Below are 24,273 nucleotides of genomic sequence, written 5' to 3'. Positions count from 1 at the left end.
CACATCTTCGATCTTTGCATATTTCTTGGTATTATGTGCTATGGTATTTTCTTAAGCTTTTGCATAGTGGTTGAGCACATTCTAATTTGATTACATTCAGATACTTAGATTTACTTCTCCATCTGCTTGCACCTTGCAGCTCCAGCTCATATGCGATATACTGATTTAGCTCTAGAAAATGTTTGCGTCATCATTGTTCGTCTTGGTTGCTAGCTTCTTGCTCGTAGCAAACAACAGCTAACTCATTCGAAACAAACAAGAATAGATAAAATGGTAATGCTTATATTAGATCAAACGGAGGTTTATAATATTCTAGGACCTTTAGTATTCTCTGATTTGCAAATATGTTGACCAGACAGGGTACAATAAACTTTAAGTACCACACCAATGTCTATCGCTCAGCTATCCTTTCTTCTTGTTTGGTCTTTTTTTCCCTCTGTTGCAACTATAGCATTATCCATCTGCTGTTACCTTACCTCTTTTTCATATGTTCATAGAGTAGATGATTTAAAGTAGGCAACCATTAAATTATGATCCTTTAACATATCTTCTATCATTGTCTTTGATGTTGAGTATTGCAACTACCAGCCATTACTAACATTGCTCCTATTGCTGGGGTTCTGAATTTCAAGCAACCCGTTTGTCCATGTGGTAGCTACAGAGAAAAGCCATGTGAGTGAGTCTTATATGGTTTAAGGGAGTTGATTTATATTCTGTTTCTTTTGACCGTGTGCACGAATGACCAACGAATAGTTTTTTGTTTTTTCTAGAAACTTTCAATAAAGGATCAACAAGATGGTAGGGAGTTCCTGTGTTGCGATAAAGTGGTGGAGTGGAACTTATTTGGGTAATTCTTCTAATCTTTTTTTTTGCAGCGTTTGCTTGATGCATGGGCTATCTTTGAGGGGATGAATGTTCTTTCTATGCAGGTCCTATAAAATATTCTTCTAATTATGACATTTGCAGCGTTTGCTTGATGCATGGGCTATCTTTGAGGGGATGAATGTTCTTTCTATGCAGGTCCTATAAAATATTCTTCTAATTATGACAGTAACACGTCTTCACTACAACAATGAGCTCATCTACAGGCTAAGGACAGAGCAAGAACTGCAACACTGCTGACTGCTCTATGGTGCTGGCATATTTGGGTTGTTAATGAATTACTAAGATGGTTGTGATTTGTGAATTGCATTTTTTTAGTTGTTAAGCTAACCAGCTAGCCTTGAATAGCCCATGTTGGAATTGGAGGCAAAATTGTTCTATCATTTTTTTGATGCACTAAATTATGAGGAAGGACATTTGAACAAGGTGCATTAAGTGGTTAACTGGCTAGCCTGCTTTTTTATGCTTTCTAGGGGCATGCAGTGGCGAGATTTAAGTGAAATGAGTCATTTCTAGCACACAATTATCTAATTAACCTGCTGGAATTCAAGGATGTAAAAGATAAGTCATGATAGGGGCGCAAGATGTTCTAGTGCTTAGAAAGGACCCAAAACGAAGCAGTGGGGGCAGAGCACGGGAGGTTTATTTCAACGACGCGCCATTTTATATTCTCTGACATAGTAGGTCCCACCCGCCGAATCGAGCGAGAGGGGAAAGCCGTTTCGCAAGGGAGGAGATTCCAAGTGCCAGCCGGACTGACACATTGACCATGTCCCCCTCCGGCCTCCTCCACTGCCAAATCCCATTCTTCCACCCCACACTCCTTCAAATTACAACCACAACCATCCAGGGACCCATATGTAAAGCTCTTACAGCTCCATCGACACTGGTACGGCATTCCCGAAACTCTCCGGTCCTTGCCCGAAAACCTCCTCATTCTCGTCGCAGCGTAGTGGGTGGCGGAGGACGGGAATAAAACTAGTAAAAAAAAAACAAGGCGAAAAAAAGAGGCTCGGGGCGGGTGTCATGGCGCTGCGTGCCCCCTAGCCCAGCCGCCTCCCCCAACCTCCCCCCTCACCGAGAGGAGAGACCGAGACAGAGAGAGAGAGAGAGAAAGAAGGGAACAACAGGACACGGGAGAGAGAGAGAGAGAGAGGAGAGGTCCATTTCCGCGTCGTCTCCGCCCCGCAGCAGCCCCACCCACCACATGGCCGCGCCGCCGGGTGGGGCCCACGCCGGCGCCGGCGCCGCGGACCCGATGCAGGTGGACCAGCCGCTCCCTGGCGCCGCCGCCGCCGCCGCCGCAGCCGCAGCACACGGCCCCGCCGACGCCAAGGTGAGCGCGGGTTTTTTTTCTCTCTCCTGTCCGCCCCCCGCCTGGCGTGTGGTTCCGGCGGCCCGGAGCGGTCGCGGAGGCCTCCCGGATCTCTCCGCTCCGCCGCTCCCCCCCCCCCCCCACGCGTTTCGTTTACCCGGCGTCGTGTTTGGTGGTTCCCTCGTTCGATCCGTCTGTAGATCTGCGCCGCGCGCGGCGAGGCGAGGCTAGGTCTAGCTGCCTGCGTGCCCCTACCGCGCGATTTCTCTTAGGAGGAGGAGGAGGAGGAGGAGGAGGAGGAGCTTTGCTTGCCGGGGAGGAGATGCGCTGCCTTCCTGGTCCTTGCGTGCGCGCTATGCAAAGCTTCTCGCCCCCTGCCTTCGCCAGACAGGTTGCCTGGCTTTAGCATGCCGGCTTGGGGCGCCTTTGCATACTGGTGTAGTAGGTGATCATGACTGTGTCCCAAATGGGGGAATTAAACTAGGTAATTATTTTTTAGATGATTATGACAGTTAATCTCACTCTCCTGTCTAAGCCATGGTGTGATTAGCAGGTCTGTGATGTATGTTTTGTCTTGTTGTGATTTTAGTTTTGGTCGTGGATAAGGATTTCCTGAACTGTTGAGTTTCCATTTCTAGCAAACCTTGTTTGTGTGAATTAACAATAGTTGGGTGGCTGTAATCCCCCCAATTCAACTACCTTCCGCAGTCCTTGGCATTTTAAACATGGGTATCACGACCTTATGGATTTTACTTTGTGACAGCATGCTGGTTCTATGATTGAAGGGAGTGATCCAGTCACGGGTCATATAATCTCGACAACCATTGGAGGGAAGAATGGAGAGCCTAAAAGGGTAAATTTTAGGGGTCCAAAAGTCACGGGACATTACTGAATGTCATGCATACAGCTATATCTTTCCTAACTTGGGTTGTGTGCTTTTCTGCTTCTTAGACTATCAGCTACATGGCAGAGAGAGTTGTGGGAACTGGATCATTTGGAATCGTCTTCCAGGTACAGTGATTGTTGCTTTGCTATAAACCTTCCCTAAGGTTTTTTTTAGTTACCCTGATTGTATTGTCTGCATGTGCATTTAGGCAAAATGTCTGGAGACTGGTGAGACTGTTGCCATTAAGAAGGTTTTGCAGGACAAGCGCTACAAGAATAGGGAGCTGCAAATCATGCGATCCATGGATCACTGCAATGTTGTTTCCTTGAAGCATTGCTTCTTCTCTACCACAAGCAGAGATGAACTTTTCCTTAACTTAGTGATGGAGTTTGTTCCTGAGTCATTATATCGTGTGTTGAAGCATTACAGCAATATGAACCAGAGGATGCCGCTTATTTATGTTAAATTATATACCTACCAGGTAAAACATCATTTATACTATTTCGGAAATTCTGCTACTCTTCATTGTTAAATTTACAGTAGATTGGATGTGATTTTTTTTCTTGGTCCTTTTATGTAGATATTTCGAGGTTTAGCCTATATTCACACAGTACCTGGAGTTTGCCACAGGGATGTGAAACCACAGAATCTTTTGGTATGGCCTGTCCATATTTTTTTATGTCGGTTTCAGAATACCTTAATTCTCAGTTAATCTGAATCTGATAGTCTCTTCATTCATTATAGGTTGATCCGCTGACTCACCAAGTGAAGATATGTGACTTTGGGAGTGCCAAAATGTTGGTAAGTTGATGCAGCCATGAGCTTTTCTACAGCTAATACCATATCTTTTCTTTATTGTTCTAAAGAAGGCATAATAGTGCAGTTTGATTTGCATACATTGTTTTTAGTGATGAAGTAGCTTCTTTTTGTTATTATAAAAGTTTCTATGGAAAAAATTCCTTACACACCACTGAATAGATGAAATTCCTCTCTCTGAGGATATGTGGACTCAAATTTAAGTATGTGCTTCAGTGACACAAAAGGGATGAGAGAAGAATCCAGTTTTCCACCAGGCCTGCCTCTTCTTTTGCTGCTTCTTTAACGCGGGCCTATTTGTTTAACGTAGTTTTGTTGCTTTTCCAGTTTCTGAATATATAGAATATATGTTTTACTAAATGTAATCCTATTTTATTTCACAATGATCAGGTCAAAGGTGAAGCAAACATATCATATATATGCTCACGTTATTACCGTGCTCCAGAGCTCATATTTGGGGCAACCGAGTACACAACGTCAATTGATATTTGGTCAGCTGGATGTGTTCTTGCTGAGCTGCTTCTTGGCCAGGTTAGTTTCTCTTCTCTGCTTTTCCCACAGATTTCTTGTGGTTATGCATCCATCTGGGCAGCAGGCCTAGAACTAAACACATTTTTGTTAAAATGATTTTACCAGCCTCTCTTCCCTGGTGAAAGTGCGGTGGATCAGCTTGTTGAGATAATAAAGGTACTTGGTTGTTCTGCAGATTGCACTATATTAGTTCTGAAGAAATGTGCTAACTAGTGTTTTTCTATTTCCATGTGTTGAATGAATTTTCTTTGCTGACAGGTTCTTGGTACTCCAACACGTGAGGAAATCCGATGTATGAATCCGAACTACACCGAGTTCAGATTTCCTCAGATCAAAGCCCACCCATGGCACAAGGTATGTGAAATTTATTTATCACGTTATTTCATTGAATGGTACATAACTTAAACTAAAATACCTTTTCTGCTGCAGATTTTCCACAAGCGGATGCCTCCAGAAGCTATAGATCTCGCTTCACGTTTGCTCCAGTATTCACCAAATCTACGATGCACTGCTGTGAGTTTTTTCTGCCTATTTGACTGATTCTAGTCAACTAAAGAAGCCATCTACCTATCAATGATTGCAAAGCTTAGTTATGACATTAATTGTTTCTTCCTAGTTGGTTGGTCATGTCGACCCATCGCTTTCTATTCTAGCTGTTAAATGTTTCAACCATCTCAGCTTGTGTGTATAAAGCTAGTACTGGTGATTCAAAATAAACTAGTACCAATGATTGGATATGATGGCACCATATCCTTTTCCTTTCTATTCTATAAATGGTGTACAAGCCTTTACCTTATATCCTCCGTAGCATGGCAATGCTTCACTTTATACCGTCCAAAATGGACTTCTCTGTAAGCTTTTAACCTCTTGAAGTCTGTGCCAAGTGTTAAAAAGGAACCATGGAGGTCTTTGCTTTCCTTGTCTGGATTACCTTTGTCAAGACTCAAGAAGTCAGGAGTCTGTTAGCCTTTACAGAGTCGGATGCTTGTACTACTCTTAGCTTTCCTTGTCTGGATTACCTTTGTCAAGACTCAAGAAGTCAGGAGTCTGTTAGCATTTACAGAGTCGGATGCTTGTACTACTCTTAGCTGGATTTCAGTTCTGCACTGTAATTCGTACCTTGTGAAATTTCCTCTCCTTGGAAGTGAAATTACTGGACTTGAAAAGATAACGGCATTTAGAGTGTCTTTTTAAGAGGACAATGTTGTAATGCATCAACCATCAAGTCTGAGATGCCTAGCCTAACCACTCCTGCTTTCCTTCATTGTGTTGATTTTATTGCTAATTTTGGTAACTCTCGCAGCTTGAAGCGTGTGCACACCCATTCTTCGATGAGTTGCGAGAACCACATGCAAGGTTGCCGAATGGACGGCCATTTCCTCCGCTGTTCAACTTTAAACAGGAAGTAAGTAGTTTCAAGACTGATACACATTAATGCTTTGCATGTGCTTTACTATTGACAAACTAGGGAAAGCATGTGGGGAACTGTAGTTGCATTTGACTGAAATGGTCATTTCAGCATGCAACAAATGCTTGTCACAAAGCAGCTGAACATAAATGTCTGTCTATACGTGAGATACCGACATATTTGCCTATTTATTTGCAGCTAGCAAATGCCTCCCCAGAGCTCATCAACAGGTTGATCCCAGACCATGCTAGGCGGCATCTTGGGCTCACTTTATTGCCCACTACCGGACCATAGGCAAAGGCCTCTATGGTGTTTAAACCTTGCTCTTCTGATGCTTCGTTGTGCCGAAGGCAACCTACATGTTCCTCACATTCAAGGTGTAGAATCTGACCATTATTGGAAAGCCAAACATGAGCTGGCGCCAATGTGTTGCACAAGGAGATGTGCTATGTTGGTGCAGCCAGCCTTTGTCACCTGTTTTAATGCAAAATCTGATTTTGTCTAAGTAGTGAGAGGGAAGGGGTTGGTGTATTGTTAAGCTATTGAAGGAATTCAGTCCCTGCTATTGTATTACTTTCTCCCAACGTTAAATGTTGTAGTGCGCCTGTAAGTGTTCCATATTCCCTGTTGTCAGTCAGTGTAATTCTGTAAATGTTATTAATGGAAAATTATATCGTGCTATGGTAATGATCGACTCATTTATTGTTCCCCTTGCCAGTTCCAATCACATATCCCCAGTCTTGTTGGAAACAAATTCGTTTTCATTGTCAGTCGTGCTGATCTGATCGGGGAATTGTTTCTTGCAGCTTCCTGTAAGAAAAATTTTACTTCTGAATGGTCTATCATTTTCCCCGCTATGAGTTTCTGAACTTCGTTTTATATACGGAAGATCTAATCCTGGATGAATTGTCATCCTAGAGTAGCATCAGATCGACATGTGTCTAGTGCGAAGGCAGAAGAGCCAACAAAGATATAATGGGGGAATAAAAGGTACAGGTGAGGGCGAATGGGTTCTGTCGGCTACGGGCAGTGGCGTGGTCCATTGGTGATTGATTCTGTTCGTTAGTGTGGTTGAGCAGGCCGCCATTTATTCGCTTTATTTGTCGCGACGCCGACACCGTGATACACCTGCTCAATTTTCTGTCTCAACGGCATTTTACAGTTGACTTGGCAGCCTGCAAGTTGCTAAAAGCATACCGTTGTTTTGTTCCTTGTAAAGGTTTCTTGATTGAGTTCACACTGGTTATTACTGCGTTGTATCCCTGCATAATTTTCAGTATTCTAGGGTCAATAGTCGCGGTACTGACAGGTTCAAATTGGAAATTGAACGGTGCTGCAGGTTTCGAAGTGAGCAGGTGAAGCTATACCACCCCCTTAGGCCTTGATTAGTTTTCAAAATTTTTCAAGATTATCTGTCACATCGAATCTTCGAACATATGCATCAAGCATTAAATATAGATTAAAAAATAACTAATTATATATTTTAACTATAATTTGTGAGACGAATATTTTGAGTCTAGTTAGTTTATGATTGGACAATAATTATCAAATACAAACGAAAGTGCTACAGTAGCTGAATCTAAAAAATTTCGCGAACTAAACAAGGCCAAATTTTCAAGATTTTCTATCACATCAAATTTTACGGCACATGTATGAAGTATTAAATATAGATAAAGTAAATAACTAGTTTTACAGTTTGTCTGTAGTTTACAAGACGATTTTTTTAAGTCTAATTAGTTTATAGTTGGACAATAATTATCAAATACAAATAAAAATGTTACAATAGCCAAATTCAAAAAATTTCGCAAAACTAAACAACGCCTAAAAGCTTTTGATACGGTTCTGGTTGTGGCTCCAACACGAGAGCGGACGGAGCCACACTGCCACACGAAATATGCTCGGATGGAGGAGCGCTTTTGCCTTTTGGCCAGGCGAAAGAGGACTCGAAGCCGTTTTCTGCGTCCCGTGATAAAGATGTGATTCTTCTGTTTCAGTTTTTGTTTCTGAATTTTCTAGAGATGGACATCATTAAGCTAAGTAACAGAGAGCTCACATAGGCATTAAATTGATGGGGAGCAGGTAGCCCAGTCAAACTCCTAATCCATTACAGTCACAGATCTACAGCTCCCAAGGTCCCCTTGCTATGTATACTCGAACAAGGAGCTCATGGCTCAGACCTGGGAGAGCAAGCTCACACATAAGTGGATGGATCCAACGGAAGAGGTAGAAATAATAATGGTAATAACAAAGAAAGGAGAAGAGTAAAGGGAGCTGTTGGTCATACCTTTTCTCGGTCGCCACCATTGGGCAATCGATCCAGTCGGATCGACGGTTGTCGAGGATTGACTTGTTCGTTGGGTGCCCAGATCCGGATAGTGCGTGGAGATCTTCGGGAGTACGAACCCTCCTTAAGTCCTCCGCACATGGTATCCATGGATGTCTCCTCCTCCTCGATTTCCCCCGGTCCCTCGTGGAGTCATCACACGGAGGAGGTCTGCTCATTCTGGAATGGAGGCGGCGGGGAGGAGAGGGCAAGGTGGGGAGAGGCACGTAGGTGGCGTGCGGAGGAGAGGATATGCCGGCAGCAGCGGCGACGACGGTGGTAGTAAGGAGTAAGGAGGGAGAGAGGCCGAGTAGATAGGGTCGGAGGGTTAGGGTCTGGCTACGGGGGCTCTCCGCATTTTAGGGAGTGTTTTGCAAAATGGTGAGGGTTTCTCGTTCGGGTCAAACTAAAGTTTACATAAGGGTTCCATACATAAAAATCCAAACGCGATCATTGTTTATGAATGACATGTTGGATGGCGGGTTGATTATCTAAAAGACAAAGGGCCTTTCTGTAAAAGCTTCGAAAACGCGTGTCCCCATGCCGAGGAGCCACTGATGCTCCGATTTCTCCTGTAAGCGCAATGTCGAGTAGGTTTTAATCAACCCCGATTTGAGAGTCTGGCTCTAGTGGTGTGCCTGAATAGGAGCTGCACCATAAATGACTTTGATCTTGTGGGGAAATACATCCATGAAACTACTCAAAGTCTTATTTGACAGGGTTTTATTATGGATATGACTCTAAAGGAATCGGGATTAGTGAAGTCAGCGGTTCCTAATTCATTTTTGGAAGTGAAAACAGCTCCTAGCATAGAATAGTATTTCTCAGGAGCTAGAACCTAGGCCTTGTTTAGTTCCGAAAAGTGAAAAGTTTTCGGTACTGTAGCATTTTGTTTGTTTGTGACAAATATTATTCAATCATAGACTAACTAGGATCAAAAGATTCGTCTCGTGATTTACAGCTAAACTGTGCAATTAGTTTTTGTTTTTGTCTATATTTAATGTTTCATGCATGTGCCACAAGATTCGATGTGATGGGGAATCTTGAAAACTTTTTGGTTTTCAGGATGAACTAAACAAGGCCCTATTTGTGTTGAGAAGCCCTTGCAGGGTACCCAAAAAATGTTATATTTTTGGGCCTACAGTACTTGTGAGCGTGAAAGTGCAGGTGAAGCGGGTTTATCAGAACTCAGAAGTAGGTCCTACTACTAACAGGCATTTTGTCAAACAACACAAATACATTGTGTGCATGTATAAGAACTATAACATCTACTACTTAAATTATCCAAATTGGCAAGAATTTGAGCTTCTAGCGACAGTTTCCTTGCAGCGAGTAGTTCGTGCATTGCAAAACGTGAGTTGTATAGGACATGAGTACAAGTTACAAACATCCAATGACATTTTGATTACTAGTAAGATGTATGAAAGAAATGTTGATTTGATCGCAAAATTTAAATAGTCCAGGAACCGTTGTCTTAAAAAATAGTCAAGGACATGCAGCATCAAAGCTCATAAATTTTTTGACGGAAACAAAGCTCATAAATTTGATTAACGATTTTCTGCGAAAGCTGGTAATTTGACTAGTAATTTCTATAAAGATGCTTCAGTTCGTATTTAGAGAACATATTTTCGTAGCATTTTTTTTCCCATGAGGAAAATTCTGTACTTCCTTTTTTTTAATGTAAACCTATAATCATCTTCTAGACCAGAGGGAGCATTTAAGGGAAAACGAGAGAGAGAGAGAGAGAGAGAGAGAGAGAGAGAGAGAGAGAGAGAGATGAGTGAGGAAAGAAGAAGAGGAAGGAAGGGGGCAAGCAGACGAACAAAACACAACAAAACCGGTCGTAATTGGCAGACCGGAAGCGCCACTTCCCTGGCGAAGCCCTTCCAAGTTTCCGTCCATCTCGAGGCACCTCCCCAGTCTTCTGTTCTGTTCTAGGACTAGGAGCATCGGCACACCAGCCCAGTAAAGAAAAAACAAAAAAAAAAAACAAAACCGCGGCGACAAAAAAGAAGGGGAATCGAGGCCGGACGGCAAACACTGGGCACAATTCCCCACCCGTCCTCGCGCACCCACCCGTCTGCCCTGCCTCTTTAATTAACGTAATCCTACTCGCCTTAATTAAAACCCCCACCCCTAAATAATACTAGTAACCTACAGTACTAATCAATCTCCTCGCCAAGTCGCTAATCTACGCAGCGGGTGTCCGTCACTGCACTCGACTCGATACGCGCCCCCAGCATCTCCTCGCTAATATACCATGGCCACCACCACCACCACCCACGCCCTCGCCGCCGCCTCCGCTCGCTCTCGCGCTCGCGCTACGCTTCGCTTCCCCAGTCAGTCTCCCCTCGCCCGCTCGCGATGGCGGCCGCACCGCGGCGGCTCACTCCCCTCGCCGCGGCGGCCGTCGCGGCGTGGATGCTGGCCGCCGCTGCTACTGCTGGCGTGGAGGCCGGGGACCCGCCGCTCTCGCCCAAGGGGGTCAACTACGAAGGTGCGCTGCCGCGCGCGCGCACGCGCTTGCCGTCGCCCGTGGCTGGGGTTTAGGGTTTGGTCATGTGACTTGGGGGCTTCGATGGCAGGATGGGGGTTTCTGACGCTCTAGGCGCGGTTTGGTTCTGCTTTCCTTGTGCAGTGGCGGCGCTCATGGCGGTGAAGAGCCGGCTGCGGGACGAGAGGGGGGTCATGGCCCACTGGGACATCTACTCCGTCGACCCCTGCACCTGGTCCATGGTCGCCTGCTCCCCGGACAAGTTCGTCGTCTCGCTGTGAGTGACCCTCTCTTCCCCCATCTCTGATCCTGGCCCCCGCTTTTTTTTCCCCCATTGTTGGCTGTTTGTTGCCGGTCAGTCAGTGACAGTGTTTTGTTTCGTTTCGTTTCGCGCTGGAGCTGCAGCCAGATGGCCAACAACGGCTTGTCCGGGGCACTGTCGCCGAGCATCGGGAACCTCAGCCACCTCCAGACAATGTGAGCGTTTCAGGATGACGAACCCCGCCTTTCCATTTCGGTTGCTTCTTGTCTGTTTCATTCTTATTAGTAACTCTACCACAGTAATATCGCGTGCCTCACGTTCACATCACTGTAAAATAGACATGCACTCCAGTTGATACTGGTTCAAGAATGGGATTGTTAATTTGTCGTTGACACTAGTAAAGATGAATGTGATGTTTGGTCTGTTCACTTCGTCCAGCTCCCATTTTAGTTTAGTCCAACCGTGACAAATGTGTCGCTGTCATGTCACTTGCAGTCTTGCAGAGCAGTGAAGGAACATTGCAATAACACTCTTTGGTTTTATCATTATTTTGAATGGAAATCCTACATAGGACCCGTGTACACTTACAAACATGGATCATAAGCCTTCCAATGTCAGGACAACAACAAAGCAAAATAAGATAGTCTACAAATACAAGAGACCATGGTCCACGGCTCCAGGCACACCAAAACCACAGCCTTTCCTAATGAGTGATGACTCTTGTTTTGTAACTTTTTTATTGCCAAAAAAGGCAAGTTTGGATGTCCCCAGTTCTTTTTGGAATCATATGGAAGCACAAATAGATCCCACTTTTCTATCATTGACAATGTTAGTATGGCTACAGTTTCCATCTGGGTGTTCTCGAACTTCTAGGCTTCTATGGCTTCTTGAACACAGATTGCCCATTTGTATACACACATTGATGCAGTGTCATAGCTCCTAACTATATATGTGTTGTTTTCTGAATCCAGACCGAGTTGTTTGTGCAATTCCTGGTTTGATTTATCATAATATGTAGTTTCAAATTTGTGCAGAGAAGATGATTTGTGGCTTCCTTTTTTTTCCTTACCTAACATTCAGTGGTTGGTTGAATTAAGTTACACAACGCTAGCTATTTTTCCTCTCTTCATGATAATTTCAATTACAGCGTTCCTTTCTCATAACATTATTTAACCATGAACCGTTGCTTTATTCTTTATAGTATATATGGCATAGTGGATCTAGAATCTTCACGGCTGCACCTCACAAATCTGTTTACCATGAAACATTTGGCAGCACTATTTGCTTAGGTCAGTGGTTATCTCCCGAATTAGAAAGCATAAGCAGAAGTCTCTTCTTGGTTCATGATTGACCATGTGAGCGTTTCAGGATGATGGACCTACCATTCCATTTCATTCACTTCTTGTTTGTTTCATTCTACTATAGTAACGTCGCGTGCCTCACGCTCACAGCACTGTAAAATAGGCATGCATTCCAGTTGAACTGGTTCAAGAATGAGATTACCATTGACAATGTTAATTAGGATGGCTAGAGTTTCTATTGGGGTGTTCTAGACCTTCTATGGCTTCTTGAACACAGATTGCCCATTTGTATACACACCAGTCACACCTGTTTTATGTGTCATAGCTCCTAAGTATACAAGTAAATATGTGTTGTTTTCTGAATCCAGACCGATCTGTTTGTGCAATTGCCCAGTTTGATTTATCATAATAGATAGGTTTCAAGTTTTTGTACAGAATATGATTTGTCTTCTAATTTTCCTTACCTAACATTCGGTGGTTTGTTGAATTAAGCTACATAAAGCTAACTATTTTTCCTCTTAATTTCAATTATATCATTCCTTTCTTATAACATTATCTAACCAGGGACTGTTGGTTTATACATGTATTGTGCTACACTGGCATAGTGCATCTAGAACCTTCACAGCTTCACCTCACAAATCTGTTTACCACGAAACGTTTGCCTATTTGCTTAGGTCAGTGGTTAGCTCCCGAATGAGGAAGCATAAGCATAAGTCTCCTCTTGGTTTTGTGTGATTGACCATCCAACTTGAAGCTCTTACTGATCACAGCTGGCTTTTGGATACCAAGGGAGCCCGCACAGTTGGTGTTATAGTGGACTTCCTCCATCTTTGGGAAGTGTTGTACAATTTCGAATTAGAGCCTGACGTCGAAGTGTCCACATTTGGCGGCTATCAAATAGTAGGCAATACTCTGCCAAGTCTGCTTATGAGGGTTTCTTCCTGGGATCTACTCAGTTTGGACCTTATGAGAGGATTTGGAGATCCTGGGCACCGCCCAAGTGTCGTTTTTTCCTATGGTTGGTGGCCCATCATCGGTGCTGGACAGCTGATCGCCTCCGCGACGTGGGCTGCCTCATCCTGAGAAGTGCCCTTTTTGTGACCAGGAAGATGAGACTATCAACCACCTTCTAGTCTCTTGTGTCTTTGCTAGGCAATTCTGGTATTATCTTTTAAGTCAGGTCAGCCTCCATTCCTTGTCACCACAACCTTCAGACGTTTCTTTTGATAGCTGGTGAGAACAAGCTAGTGGAGCAACAAGCGGATTGATACAAAAAGGTCTCAACTCTCTCATTGTGCTTGGGGGCATGGACTCTTTGGAAACATCAGAACCGTTGCGTTTTTTATGGCATTATCCCAAGCCTTGGTGGTGCACTCATCCTTGCTGGAGAAGAGCGCCGGTTGTGGAGTCTAGCAGGAGCTAAGGGTCTGTCCTCCTTGACAGCCCCTCTCCTTGGTGGTTAGCTTAGTGCTAGTCCTTTTGGTCGCTTCCCTGTCTGCTTTGCGGGTGCGATTGTAATCTCTGAGTGTGGGGATTATGTTTCGTGTGTGTTGTAGGACTCTAGCCCCTTTATTTGTTCTTAAGATAATGAAGCGCAGCTCTCCTGCGTTTTCGAGAAAAAAACCATCCAACTTGAAAATAATGCTGCATCATTCACCCATCTTAAAAGTTAAGAGTATTGGCTATATGATGATTTCCTTCTCAATTCTGGACTTGTATCATATTTCCTATTGGATTTCACTAACTATGACTACCATCCATCCTTGTGAAATGAGATAGTACCTGTGTTCAATAGCTGACCTTATTGTTGGTTTGATTCAGGTCACTACAGAATAACAGAATATCAGGTGAAATTCCTCCAGAGATAGGGAAGCTGATCAATCTGAATGCTCTTGACCTTTCTAGTAACGAGTTCATTGGTGATATGCCAAGTTCATTGGGGCAATTGACTCGACTAAATTATCTGTGAGTTGATTTCAAAAATGTTTCTTAAGTTTACAACCTGTATTTTATATTAAAACGGTTGCTTTGTCAATCTCTCAGACGCCTTGATAGGAATAACTTGTCTGGGCCGATCCCAGCAGATGTTGCTAGGCTTCCAGGTCTCACATTCCTGTATGTTTCTTTCTGATTTCCTCTCTTTTTCACATAAGTGAGTTGTAACTATTGGCTGCATGTTTCTTTCTGATTTCCTTTCTCTTTTTCACATAAGTGAGTTGTAACTATTGGCTATTTGGCTTTACACTAACGAGGTGATATGTTTCAGTGATTTATCATTCAACAATTTAAGTGGCCAAGTTCCAAAAATCTATGCACATGATTACAGGTAACTGTTGGGGGTGTATGTATAAGCTCTTATTTCTCTTACTCCAGTTTAAGCATATTTTGGTCAATCATCTAGATTAGGGAGACCACACTAGGAGATGACCATGGTATGCATGATGTTAATTTCTGGAGAATAATGTATGGAATGATTTGTGGGTTGTTTATTAGAAAACGTTGAAGAGGAGTGAAAATAAATAAGGGAAAGGAGAGAAAGGGTAATTTGCATGTGTGCTGTATATGTCAAAGTAAGATTACAAATTCTATAGGCCATGTACTTTTGAAATGGATGGAGTACTGTTTTCCTCCATTTTCTCATTCAAAATCTTTTGTCAGTTGCAATGAATGATTATTTGCTTCCCACCTTTTATTACATTGCGTAAGCTGAGACTGAGCATGCACATTCTTTTCTGATAGTTTTGACGTTACACTGAAGTAAACTTTTTACTTTGTTTCTCAGTCTTGCGGGAAATCGGTTCCTTTGCAATTCCTCAACTGTACATGGTTGTTCGGATCTGACAGCAACGACTAATGGTAGTTGCTTTCCCAGATGGCATATTTTTTACATATCTATTCTTTAGAAACTGGAACTTAACTGTACGTTAATGGTAGGGACAATGTCAAGACAGGTCCAGAAGGCCAAGAACCATCATCAATTAGCTCTGGCAATTTCTTTAAGTGTCACCTGTTCCACAATATTAGTTTTGTTGTTCGTGTATTGGCTAAGCTATTGCAGATGGCGCTTGCCTTTTGCTTCTGCTGGTAATTATCCAAGCCGATGCAGTATTCGCTCTTTACAGGTTAATATACATGATTTGACATTTTTTTTATTTGTAGATCAAGATCTAGAATTGGAATTGGGTCATGTGAAGCATTTCTCATTTCATGACCTGCAAAGCGCAACGGACAATTTCAATTCAAAGAATATATTAGGTCAAGGAGGTTTTGGCATTGTGTATAAAGGCTGTTTGAGAAATGGAACTTTAGTTGCAGTGAAGAGATTAAAAGATCCTGATGTTACCGGTGAAGTCCAATTTCAAACAGAAGTTGAGTTGATTGGCCTTGCTGTGCACAGGAATCTCTTGCGATTGTATGGATTTTGCATGACCTCGAAAGAACGGTTGCTTGTATATCCGTATATGCCAAATGGCAGTGTTGCTGACCGCTTGAGAGGTAACTCAATTGTCTACAACATCAATGTTATTTAAGTCTATAATTGGCATTCTGTGCATGTGTTTTGGTTGCTTCTTTGCCACGGTCATATCATCTGCTATCCTTATCTCTTTGTAATATATGGGGTTGCAATTTTCAGATTACCGTAACGGAAAACCATCTCTTGATTGGAGTAAACGCATGCGGATTGCTCTTGGCGCTGCCAGGGGGTTACTCTACCTTCATGAACAATGCAATCCTAAGATCATTCATAGGGATGTCAAAGCTGCAAACATATTGCTTGATGAAAGTTTTGAAGCAATCGTTGGGGATTTTGGATTGGCGAAACTTCTTGACCGTCAGGAATCACATGTTACTACTGCAGTTCGGGGCACTATTGGGCATATTGCTCCTGAGTATCTCTCAACTGGACAGTCCTCAGAAAAGACTGATGTTTATGGGTTTGGTATTCTCCTGTTGGAACTGATCACTGGTCCTAAAACCTTGAGCAATGGACATGGCCAGTCTCAGAAAGGCATGATTCTAGATTGGGTAAACTTCTGCGCACTTATTTACATAGTATTTACTGTATTTCAACCCCACGCCACATAGATTTGACACCTGTGTTCCTCTTCAGGTTAGGGAGCTAAAGGAGGAAAAGAAACTGGATAAGCTGGTCGACAGGGATCTCAGAGATTCATTTGATATTCTCGAGCTGGAATGTTCAGTTGACGTGATCATCCAATGTACACTGACGAACCCTATACTGCGGCCTAAGATGTCTGAAGTTCTGCACGCTCTTGAAGCTAACGTCACGCTGGCAGAAAGCAGCGTCGAGTTGAATAGAGAACCTCTTCCTAGTGGCCTGCCTTACAGTTTCTCTATAAGACATGAGGACCCACATGATTCGTCGTCCTTCATAATAGAGCCAATTGAGCTATCTGGTCCCAGATGACATCTGTTATCGGTCGGGTGGGGACAAAAATGAACCAAAAGAAGTTTGAAATTGTACAAAAAAAAATTGTATATCCTGGATGTAGTTCTACTTGGAAAGAGTTCGCTGGGTGTTGCAGCACCTTACATACCATTTTGAACTATGGAGCTGTGGTGATCATGATAGCTGTTTTTTGTCGCATGACCCATCTAGTTCAAACTTGTATTTTTACACCACTGGCAATGTTTTTACATTTCATCTGCTACCCATAAGCCGACCATCCATTTTTGACGTGACATGTTGTTCAGAATATTCATGGAGATGGCTTAATTTCTACACCAAATGCTTTTACTCTGACAAGTACAAACATCTTTAGCTTTTTTTTAGCAAAACAAACATTTTTAGCTACGTTCATGCTGAGTTCTGGGCGTGTTTTCCACAAATTTTTTTTTAAAAAAATTGCGTTTCCTCAATTTGGTAATATTTCCAGCAAAAAGTGCTGGAAGAACGGTACGCTCCCGCCAGTTGCCTGAGTAACTTGACCTCAGTTTGTCAGGCCGTGACAGCGAGAGACAGATGCAACCTCGACGGCCCTTTTACAGTAACGGCCCATGAGACTACAAACCTGGGCTGGCATAGGAGGGCCGAAACATGTCAGCCGCACACGGGAAATCAGCATTGGGCCCAAACAAGCGCGCCGCGCGCACGGGGGAGTGGCAGACCGCGGGGAGAGTAGTAGAGGCGGTGCAGATGTTTTAGTCCCACATCGCCTGCTGAGCCGCGGAGGGGCGCGAGGCGCTCTACAAAAGAAGGCGCAGGGCTCCGTCCCAACTCATACCTTTCTCGGCCTTTTGGCTAAGATCAAGTGTAGTATCTGTTCTTATCAGTTTAATATCTGATATGTGGGCCATGTGCCCACTTCGATATTAAATTTATTTATTGTGGGGAGAGGTCGCAACAGTAGCTTGCTACTGGGCCTCTCGAGCGTCGCTTGGGCTTTGCACTACAGCCCTAGCCTGGCGCACCCCAACCAAAGCTAATTTAAATTTGCTGAAATGTTTAATTATTATTATTATTGTTATTATTATTCTTTTTACAAAATAAACATATATACTACTAGAGTTTGGATAATAAGCAGAAAAAGTGTATATTATTAATATAATATATATAACACTAAATGTTTAAATGTGAATGATTGTAATTAAAATCAGTTTAAATAATAAATGTATTCTACATTAAATGTTTGGAATGATTGTACTGTAACATAGCTGTAGTCGGGTTCCCTAATTCAGGATTATAATTCAATTAGAAGTTTTAAAAACATGTAAGCACCACAGGGCATTCTCTAAAGTCAAGAATTTTCACGTAGAACTCTAATCTGCAGAGTAATTTAAACGCTGGACAAACAAATTCTTAACTTCGCACTGTAAATTATGCTACAGCCTTTTGCAGATGGTGTAACAATTGTCATGACAATACCAAAAAACAGTAAATAGAAGCAGCAGGATCAGCATGTAGCTCTCAAAACTGAAGTTTTTAAATTATGCTATAGCCTTTTGCAGCTGGGGTAACAATTTGTCATGACAAGACCGGGAAACAGAAAATACGAGGAATAGGATCAACATGTATATAGCTCTCAAAACTGAAGTTTTACATCTCTGAGTCTCCATGCATGTGGGACCGCAGGCTTCACTTATTTCACCAGAACGACCATGTTATTATGTCAGGAAAGAAAAAAAAAAGGTGCCTCAGCCTCATTTCATCCGCCAAAGGTAGGACCGTAACTCAGTTTGGTTTGGTAACCTCATGAATCGCATTTGCCAAGTAAGCAACATTTCCTGTTGTTACACCAGCCATGCTGAAATTGGCACGGGAATGAAGTTAGAATTCATTCTTCGGAAGGTACGAGGAATAGATCAATGAATCAACGTGATGTAAAAAAAGAATCAGGAAGTGCTATACCTTATCCTCCCATTGCGGGTCATGTAAATATGGTATTCATTTGTTAAACGGTCAACTTGTTCAGGTGTCATACCACTGTAGCAGAACATTCCAATCTGTACAAAGACACGTACCCTTTATTCAGATACAAATTCACCACATACTAATAATAATGCCTTGCACAAGGCGTAAATTGAGTCTGGTCTCATAAAAAAGAGTACTGAAACAAAAATGCAGTGGCACCGGAAAAGACATGTTGCAAGAAGAACTATTGCTATTGCTATCCAGTAAAGGTATCAGCAAATTCAGCAGCACAAGATGAGATTGGTCCTCGTTAGTAACTCGATACACTTAAAATATGAATGATGATTGGCTGATGTACTGGCTTTTCGTTCGGAACTTCAAAAATTTGGATATAGTCCTTCCATTATACTTGTTTCCTAGAATATCGAAACTCAACATTTTGATTGCTAATATGAATGAACAATTTTTGCTTCATGAAAATAGCAGTAATTGATTCCTCTTAATTCTAAAAAAAATAGTTATATATCATCACAATTGCCACACATCCTGCTAGATGTCACTATAAAAAATAAATGATCAAAGGGGAGTATGTGTATCTCAGACTATCTATGTTCGAAGCATTAAGTAAACAAGACACTAGATGCCCTTGTTTGTCATTATCTATTGCCAACTGTTAGTCCCAAGGTTGGCGGCTCAAAGGACCTTGTATTTATTTTTATTTACTAATCCAAACCACGCACCAAATTGAACTCCAACAACATTACGATACAAACTAGACAACCTTAGCCTTGGGATAACCAGTTACTGGTCACTGTCGTAAACCGGCGAATATACATGTTACTCTAAATATCAGTAACTATATTCAGATTTCAGAAACATGGAAATGATATTTCTCATAGTTGTATTACCTGATTAGTGATATGATCCCATGACAAAGGTGAACCTAGCTTTATAAGATTTTCCTTAAGTGCCTTCCGCATGCCAATGATACGATCAGCCATACCCTGAAACAATCAATAGGGTGTTGATAAAATTCTTCTTTATTTACACAATAGATTAACCATCATTTAAGAACATAGTACTTTTGTAGGCATCACAATTTACCTTGACTTCTTTTAACCATAAACTCTTCAATTCTGGATCATTGAGGATTATAGAAACAACCAGTGCACCATGAACAGGTGGGTTGCTGTACATTGGTCTCGCGATCTGTTGCAGTTGGCTCTTGACAGCAACTGCTTGCATCTCATCCTCACACAGAATACTGCAATATTGGTAACAAGCACACATTATAGTGATTAGTGTACTACCATTATCTAAAAAGTAAAAGTAATCACACTATAGTCACTATTTGACCAAAAGTTTAAACAATGGAGCATCTATTATATTTAATATCATCCACTTAGCTTCAGAGGGCATCTATTATATTTAATATCATCCACTTAGCTACAGAGGGAATGCAATAAGGTGCACTCAAATTGAAAAAAAAAGTCTTTCATTAAGTCAAGTCTGCCCCCCTTCCCCCTTTCTTTAGAATGCTCTATATCATAAGAAATCCAACAACTCTTTCTCTCAGAAGCATAGAAAACTCCAATGAAGAATACTAAGAAATCTAACAGCTGTTATATTAGGAAACTAGCCACATATCATTTCAAAAAATCACGCATGTCGGTATACTAAGTACAGCAGGTGGCAATGCTATATGTAAACAATAGCTAGGCACTGGTCAACTAAATACCTCAGGCATCCCGCTCTCTGTCCATAAAGTCCCATGTTCTTTGCGTATGACTGAGCACATCCAATTTGGTGTCCATCTTCAAGGAAAATTCGGATTGCCTTGGCATCTCTCTCTGGATCACCACTGGCAAACCCTTGGTATGCCATGTCAAAGAATGGGAAATGTTTTTTCACCTATAGAGGAACAAGAGTGAAACTTGAAAGTTCTGGCTTGTAGTAGTTCACAGGAAAAACTGTAACTTTTGTGTTCCCCAGTTCCCCTTACCTTGAACTGATGGGATATTTCTCTCCATTGTTCCTCTGTAGGATCTACACCAGTAGGATTATGGGCACATGCATGAAGCAAAAAGAATGAACCGTCTGGAGCATTCTGCAGGTGACAGAAAAAAACATAAACAAAAGGAATTTCAGACAAATTCTCAGTACTCAGCAGAACAGATCCACCGAGCAGAAAATAGTCTCTCAGGGTTCCATTTCCAAATTTCAACTGACTAGGTATCTGTATTGTACCAAAAGAACTATAAATGCACACAATAACTCTCAATTAGAGAGGACAAATTGCTACCAAAGTAACAAGCGAAGCTAAATTTGTAGCTGGTAGGACACGAGATTTAAGAATAAATCCATACAAAGCTTAATACATACGGGAAGCAGCAAGAATGGAAGAAGCAAAAAAGAAACAATATTGAACGTGTTATAATGTTAAAGAAATGAACCACCTTGATGTCATTCATCAATCCTGAAAAATCAAGCCCTCTTGACTCTGGATGGTAGTATGTGAATGTCTTCTGTGGCACGTGAGCATCCCTCCAGATATTGTGATGGCTGGAGAAGTCCCCACATTATAAGCCAATATAAGGGTGTAAGTAAAGTAATAATACTGACAATGAAAGGTCAATGTTAACTCTGCAAAGAATCCTGGATGGCTAGTTGGCTACCATAGTCCATAGGTACATAGCAGGAACAAATAAATTGAGATTAACTCTTTGCCAAACGAATTGCAAGGGAGTGCAGAGCACACTCATCTCCATAGCTCTACTATTTCATACCCTTTTTTCCCCTGTGAAGTAAACAAAATAACATTTGGTGACACAGCAAGGTGTCAACTCACTTGGACCACGTTGGTGTTGGTATGTAGATCTGCGAATCCGGCAAAAAACGCTTCTGGAAATCAGCAAAGAGCCGGCAGGCACCAGTGCCTGAAAGAGCCTGCACCGCTGCTATCCTCTTATCTTTGATGAAGCCAGAATCCTCACCGTACGCCAGCTTCAGTGACTCTTCAATCATCTTGATACTGCCTCCCATCGGAAGGTACTCCCTGAATTGCAAATTTAGCAAATATAATGTTCAGAACCCACGGCATTCTTGTATTAAGCCTGAAGACACTAAGACAGAATAGCATTAGCATGCCTAGGATGAGCAAATCAATCTCGCAGCAAGGGGGGGGAAGCGGCAGTGCAAAATCTTAATGCCCCAATCGTTGTACTAGTAAGCAAGCTGAAGCTAACCTATGTGCTGGATCGAGCCCACCGTTCGGGTAGGAAAACACAGCACCCTCCCAATATGTCGTTTTTTCAAGGGATCGCACGGAAATGGGGAGAAGAAAGCAAGGCAGGGGACCGGTCGCAAAGGAGGAAGAGGAGGAGATGTCTCACATGTTGAGGTTGCCCGCGATCCGGCGCTCGGCCTCGCGCACGCAGCTGAGCACGACGGGCTGGCCGTTGTCGTCCCGGTAGGCGCCCTGCGGCAAAAGCACCCGTCCCGTTCATCAGGATTCAGGAACCGAGGACAGGCTAGAAAGCAAGATTCGATGACAGCGATCGCGGAGGGAGAAGAGAAGAGAAGATGAGAGGTTCGCGGAGCGGATTACGTACGACGCCGACGTTGACTTTGTCGGGCGAGGGGTCGGCGAGGAAAGCCTCGGTGACGCCGAGGATTGGGTCCTTGGGCGCCGGCTCGACGTGGCCGAAGAGCGACGACGCCATCGCCCTCGCCGCCAGCAGCCTCGGCGGCAGCAGTGCCGGGCGCCGGGCCGCGGAGGAGGCCGCGCGGGAGAGCATCGCCATGCCGGGACGGGACAGGCAGGGGCGCGGCGGCGGGCGGCGGCGTCAGAGAGGGAAACGGACGGGGCAAGAAAGTTGGGGGGCGAAGGCTGTGGCTGTGGGATTTTGTCACTGCCCTGCGCCGCTGGTTTTGCTTTGGACTGCACTACTAGGCTACTCCTAGACGAGCAAAGTGGACCGGCCTGGCCTGCTGCGACGGTTCGCTGCTGCTGCGGCCTGCGGCCACTCGGCGCCGCCGCTCTCGCCACTTGCCTCAAACAAACAGGCCAGACCATGACGCCAGGTCGCATCACCTCGAAGCGAGAGAGCCGGCCATTTTGGCCCTTGCCCGGTTGCCCGCCCCAACCGCCCTCCTCCCTCGAGATGGCAAAAGATATCCGAAATCCGAGTACTTGATAAGTTTTATCCCATAAAGAGATAGATATTAGATGAATTTTCTATCCATGGATTTATTATTGGATAAAATATTATACTCATCGAGTATGGCGGGTACGGGTGTAAGTGTATTCTACTCATACCCGCCTACCCACGAGTAAAAAATACTCACTAAAATAACTAGTTACTTTTGTCATTTTTAGCCTATATAACTCATGAATTTGGTCTGAATCCAGGAAAACTCTCCTAGTATATATATAAATTTAATGTTATTATATGAATATTAGTTTGTAACTTATTCGAGGCGTAGAATGATTTTATTTTTACGTGTGAATGTCTAATTTTTATATATAATTCTCGGGTATACTATCGGGTGCGGGTTACTCATCGGGTAGAATTTACCTACAGGTGCGGATATAGGAGCATTTTTCTACCTGTGTGCAGGTACGGGTAACTCAACGGATAAAATTTAGACTTCGCGGGTGGGGTACGAATGATCACTACCCGTCGTCCATCTTGACTCCTACCTCCTCGCGTCTCCAATGGAAACCAAATCGCTAGCACGAAGTGAATTCCTTTTTTTTGCAACGAACCGGTGGAAAAGCTGCGGGCTATATTAAAAAGAGGAGAGTGCCTACACAGACAAAGTACAAACACGACAAAAACACAGCAACTGCAAAGAGCGAAAAGAGAAAAAAAGACATACGCTACAGTAGTGCCGATAAAAAATGTAGACGGTGGTGATTTACGAAATTTTTCAGATGCTTTGCTCCTGCTATGATCTACACTCTCACCTCCTCTTTGATCTTTTAAAGAACCCCAAAGTTTGTGGACTCCGCTAGTTGGAAAAGTCTAGTATTTCTTTCCTTCTAAATTTCCCAACAAATTTGCATGATGATCCACTAGAGCCCTCTTCTATTTACACTAGCCACATCTGAAGTGGATGTCCACCACTTGGTGTCGTTGGGCGGCCACGCATTCGGTTGCATATTATAGTTTGCTGTTCAGATAGCGATTTCACTCCATAGATGCTTCGTGAACCTACATTCTTTGAGAAGGTGGAGTGAATTTTATTGACCGAGAGAACAGAAGCTGAACTTGCTAGCGAGTTACTAATGGCTAGTTCTCTAACAGCTCACGTGCTCCTTCACTCCTGTTCTTGTTTTTATCATTTCTAGAGCTCACGGTGCTAGCATTTTGTTCCACCCTGTTGAGGACGCCCCATCAACAGCTTCAACAGGCTCTAGTACCCCATTTTTGGATGAAAAACAGATTAAATATGAACGGATATCACTGTTATCATTTTTTTCATATTTCTGGTCGGATTCGAATACGGATAAGATACAATTGAATGTTGAAATCATAAATATATAATTTTAGTATTCGAATACGGATACGGTATCGGATGTTGAATATTCGAACTCGAATAGGCATAAATTTGAACCCCTCTAAACGAGTTCGGTCTCGAATACGATCGGAAAATATTTATACCGTTTTCATCCCTAAC

General features: G+C 43.0%; 3 protein-coding genes across 3 annotated transcripts; 2 read left to right on the top strand and 1 right to left on the bottom strand.

Moving 5' to 3' along the window:
• On the top strand, positions 1,893–6,547 carry LOC8085576 (shaggy-related protein kinase eta). Its single transcript, XM_002453545.2, has 12 exons — positions 1,893–2,218; positions 2,961–3,050; positions 3,149–3,208; positions 3,292–3,564; positions 3,664–3,738; positions 3,828–3,884; positions 4,290–4,430; positions 4,536–4,586; positions 4,689–4,784; positions 4,860–4,943; positions 5,734–5,835; positions 6,037–6,547. The coding sequence occupies exons 1-12, from the start codon at positions 2,090–2,092 to the stop codon at positions 6,130–6,132; spliced, it is 1,254 nt and encodes a 417-aa protein (XP_002453590.1). The 5' UTR covers positions 1,893–2,089; the 3' UTR covers positions 6,133–6,547.
• Positions 10,357–16,919, top strand: LOC8085575 (probable LRR receptor-like serine/threonine-protein kinase At5g45780). The gene is made up of 11 exons (XM_002453544.2): positions 10,357–10,658; positions 10,800–10,932; positions 11,061–11,132; positions 14,040–14,183; positions 14,262–14,333; positions 14,485–14,544; positions 15,001–15,074; positions 15,153–15,302; positions 15,378–15,713; positions 15,853–16,244; positions 16,330–16,919. The coding sequence occupies exons 1-11, from the start codon at positions 10,526–10,528 to the stop codon at positions 16,645–16,647; spliced, it is 1,884 nt and encodes a 627-aa protein (XP_002453589.1). The 5' UTR covers positions 10,357–10,525; the 3' UTR covers positions 16,648–16,919.
• Positions 18,142–22,599, bottom strand: LOC110435098 (aspartate aminotransferase, mitochondrial). The gene is made up of 10 exons (XM_021460464.1): positions 22,203–22,599; positions 21,984–22,069; positions 21,440–21,646; positions 21,048–21,153; positions 20,594–20,698; positions 20,330–20,502; positions 19,696–19,855; positions 19,500–19,595; positions 18,589–18,683; positions 18,142–18,484 (listed from the first exon to the last, which is right to left on the bottom strand). Exons 1-10 carry the CDS (start codon positions 22,392–22,394, stop codon positions 18,412–18,414), a joined length of 1,293 nt encoding a protein of 430 aa, XP_021316139.1. The 5' UTR covers positions 22,395–22,599; the 3' UTR covers positions 18,142–18,411.

This window comes from Sorghum bicolor, chromosome 4 (genome assembly GCF_000003195.3).
Source record: "Sorghum bicolor cultivar BTx623 chromosome 4, Sorghum_bicolor_NCBIv3, whole genome shotgun sequence".
Classification (NCBI taxonomy): Eukaryota; Viridiplantae; Streptophyta; class Magnoliopsida; order Poales; family Poaceae; genus Sorghum; species Sorghum bicolor.
Note: the sequence above shows the minus strand (reverse complement) of the source record. Positions and strands in the feature narration are given on the sequence as shown.